We start from the raw sequence: 3,838 nt of genomic DNA on the forward strand, positions 1-3,838 counted from the left end.
CGGTTCCAGGGCTGTCCCGGCCCATGCTCCCAGGGACACGGCCTTGCACCTCACGGCCTTCCCCGTCCCTCCGCTCGCAGCCGCCGTGGCCGGCGACAGGACTGCAACACAGGTTTGCACTTGGCTGAAAAGGCCGGGTCTCTTTATATATATATAAAGAGTATGTATTTTTTTTTCCCCACCACGAAGGCCGGCTCATTCCCCGCCAACAATGGGCAAGGGACAGGCGCAAAGGAAGCACTTACTGCTCAGAGTTTCAGGTTATTTTATTTTTAGTACCTGTTCTTTGGTACAGGTATTAGCTGGAAAATACAAGTATTTTCTCAATGAAAAGTGGAACTATTTAAAAGAGCTGTACAGCTTTACAGCACACAAAAGCCTTGCTAACAGAATCTGCTACCGCATCAGTGCAAATGCTACCAGCAAAACTCCATCAATACATATGTTCATCAGTATCTTAATTGTGTTGTAATTCATCTTTCCCCGTGTAATGCATTACATTTGAAAAGACTTCAGTGGTGGCTGAAGTCTTCCTCGTGAAAACATTCAGTGCTTGCCCAAAGAAAGCAAGCTAAACATTCTTCCAGGTCTGATGCCATTATAAGCACAATTCTAAAGATGCACTCATGTTACAGCTCAAGTAACTTACTCATTCAATAAAAGCACCAGTCGCTAAAATCTGTATTATATTACAGTCACCATCTTGCAAAGGACTACTGAAGTTAAATGCTAGCACTAAAAAAACTTAAAAAAATACAAATCTCTTACTGTGACTCTTTAAAGATTTGTACAGAACATGTAAATAAGAAAACACTTTGTTAAAATTAAGTCATTCTGCAGTTCATTCAGCGCAGCCAGGTAGTATTCAGTTGTGTCTGGTTTTTTATGCTTGTGTCCATTTTCAAAACTTCTCGAATCGCCATGGTAGCGTAAGTGGATGGGGGAAGGGAGAACTCCATCTTTAGTGCCCTGAATTTGCCATCTATCAGAAGGTATAAGAGACAAAAAGCAAGAAAAAGTGGTTAAGGGCATTTATAATGCTTATTCTGGATGCCATCTAAAGTAAACAAACAACTTCCACAACCAACTTCTCCAGCCCATAAAGCAAAACAACCACCACCATTGCACTCCTGTTTATAATCCACAGTGAAAAATTTAATGAAACAATTTTTTTAACATTTTCTCTCAGGGCAAAGTCATGGTTTCAGAGTTTTCTTCTTCTAAAAGCAAACATTCATTCTTTCATACTCAATTCCTAGCCTGTCTTCACTTTTCTGGAAAGCAGTGTCAAAATACCTTGTGACCAGAGTTAAGTATTTTGGTCATCTGTGTTCAGCACCAATAATACAAGCTCAGTATCTAGACAATTTGTGACTTAATTCCACCTTTGGTAGTTGCAGACATTTACTGTTAAGCATTTACTTGATTTTACAGATGCTTGTAAGAAAATGTAACAGTCAATGTAAGTGCTGGAGGAATGGCTTGCACCCTTGAGAAATTAGGGTCCTTAATTTAGATGCCTGGCCTTAGATGTCATTGTTACCACTGCTTAACAGTCAATAGTTAAATGAAAGCTCTTCCTTAAAGGAGCTTTCAATATGTAAGCAGCTGAAAGCAACAGCCAGATCAAACTTCCATTTAGCAAACCAGCAGAAAAATCAACTTACCTGTAGGGAGAACTGGTGATGCTTTTCCTTCCAGTTTATCCAGATCCGTAGTAAATAATGGGATTTTAGGATCATCATATGCAACAACTTCCCTTTATAATATACATAAAATTTATTATTATTTTAAATTATTTAGGTTAATACATTTTATATAAATATGTATTATTATAATACTATTTTGTTATCATTATTGCAATTTGGCATTTACAACTGAAATTGAATTAGGCAAAATAATGGGTAGAGCTTTATGTAGAAGACTTGCCTTGGCTTTATGAAGATTATTAAAAAACAATTTTAAGTTAGTGAGAAGTTTCTTTGCATAATTCATCTGTTTGCCCTTGTGTGCTGTCAGAATTTCCAACTATACAAGAAGTATAGTTCATGAAATTAAGGGAAGAATGGTGTCAACTCCAAGAGTAGCTAGCAGGAGTGAAGCCTTTCAATAGTCATCCAAACTCTGAAAGAACTAAAACACATTCCATGGTTTCTGCCATTCACTTAACAGAAATCCCATATGTAACCATGAGGCTGAAAAACTAACTGGGAAATAGACAAGCTTAATATTAATTAGTGCTGATGTTTCAAGTATATAAATATTTCTATTTCTGTGCTCCCTCCTAAATCCTCTGTATTTAATTCTATGCATCAGTGATCATGTCTTTCTGCACATTTGTACAGTTGCCTGTTTAAAAGGTATTTATTCAGTTGTCATATGAAAACTAGGTTGTATCTCTAACAACAGTGATTCAGTAGGGTTAAGTGATACAAATTTTTCTGACTGACAGGTAATTGGAGACCAACTTTCTCATAGCAAGACTACAAAAAGAAAAACCTGTTTTGAGTATTATCTATCATTTTCTCACCATAAGTAATTACATATGAAGTGTTCACTCCTTGCAAGGAGTGAACAACTAGATAAGATGTCTTGATACTCCTCCACCACAGAACGAGAGAACCAAGGAAGAAATAAGGGTATAGTTCCACTTCAGCTGCATTAACAACATGAGAGAAGTGCAGAGATTCCTTTCTACCTATGTTTCAGTCTGTGTGGATGTCCCATGGATCAGTCTCATGTTGTTTTGTACTTAAATAAACTCTATGCTGTAAATTCAAGTGTAATTTCCTTTATGCTCCCACTCACCAATTGACATTCTGAGGCCGAATGATAATTTTTCTGTATGCTCCAGAAAGTGAGTAATCTCTGATTTTATGCCTCATGTTGTTGATATCAAGGTTGTCAGCTACCAGCATCTCCTTGTAGGCCTCACCAACTGCAAGAGAGGAAAATATTTAATAGGGGAGAATGTAGTGTGGCAAATTTAAACTGTTTTAATGGATTGTGCCCTTCCCTTATATTTAGTAGTTTTCAGCACAGATGGGATAAATGCTATGCAGAAGTTTAAAATTACTGCAGATCTTATTACCTGTTTACTTCTACACCCTAATTAGTAGAGGCAGTAACAAAGAATGCATAAAATCAAATTTCAGCTGAAAACAAAATTTATAAAATACTTTACTGACATTTAAATGCCGTCTCATGTATGCTTTCCAATTTTCTAGACTTCACAGGACTAATCTCAGGTACATGGGAAAAAAATGAAGGGCCAGACTACCCATTAAAAAACAGGAGAGAGAAATCAGTTGACAATCTGACAGTACAAGAACAGTTCAATCCAATATTGAGGAAAATGTGCAGGGAACTCATGACTGACCTCATCTATAAGAACACAGAACAGGTGAAACCTAGGGCCAGCTACAAAGAGGGACTACAGCAGCATTGTCTAGGCACACAGAAATGGTGTTACGAAAGCCAGAGCTCAGCTGCAGTTGAAAGCAGCAAATGACATCAAGACCAGGAAGAGTTCAGCTGCAACATAAGGACTGAAAGAAGCAATGGCCTGGTGCTAAACAGGGCAGCTGGTCTAGTGACAGACATAAGGCTGATGGTCTCAGTGCCTCTTTTGCCCCAGCCTTGACCAGCAAAGTGCCCCACGCACTTCTCTTCTTAGAGGCAAGGTTAAGAAAGAGGGGCTTCCAGTAGTGGGAGAAGATACAGGCTGAGAGAGCTGGCCCATGTCATGGTGAAGTTTTTCTCTATCATCTCAGAGATTGTGCACATCTAGGGATGTCCCAGACAACTGTGGAAAACCAAGTGCTGCACCCAGCTCCAG

The 3,838-nt window shown here is 38.6% G+C and overlaps 1 protein-coding gene and 1 long non-coding RNA gene across 3 annotated transcripts in view; one reads left to right on the top strand and one right to left on the bottom strand.

Annotated features, from left to right (window-relative positions):
- Positions 1–7: 7 nt before the first annotated feature.
- Positions 8–3,838, top strand: part of LOC115948162 — a 15,561-nt gene continuing 11,730 nt past the window's right edge. Inside the window, exon 1 of the long non-coding RNA XR_004082013.1 lies at positions 8–112. This is a non-coding gene — a long non-coding RNA (uncharacterized LOC115948162). The remainder of the gene's footprint in view (positions 113–3,838) is intronic.
- The window catches only part of PUS7 (pseudouridine synthase 7), a 20,982-nt gene continuing 17,392 nt past the window's right edge, over positions 249–3,838 (bottom strand). For both annotated transcript variants that reach the window (XM_031059041.1, XM_005423518.2), the window contains exons 15-17: positions 2,809–2,938; positions 1,668–1,759; positions 249–982 (exon numbers count right to left, since the gene is read on the bottom strand). In XM_031059041.1, coding sequence (XP_030914901.1) covers positions 846–982; positions 1,668–1,759; positions 2,809–2,938 — 359 coding nt within the window. In that variant the 3' untranslated portion in view covers positions 249–845. The remainder of the gene's footprint in view (positions 983–1,667; positions 1,760–2,808; positions 2,939–3,838) is intronic.

Source organism: Geospiza fortis, unplaced genomic scaffold (assembly GCF_000277835.1).
Source record: "Geospiza fortis unplaced genomic scaffold, GeoFor_1.0 scaffold424, whole genome shotgun sequence".
Lineage (NCBI taxonomy): Eukaryota > Metazoa > Chordata > Aves > Passeriformes > Thraupidae > Geospiza > Geospiza fortis.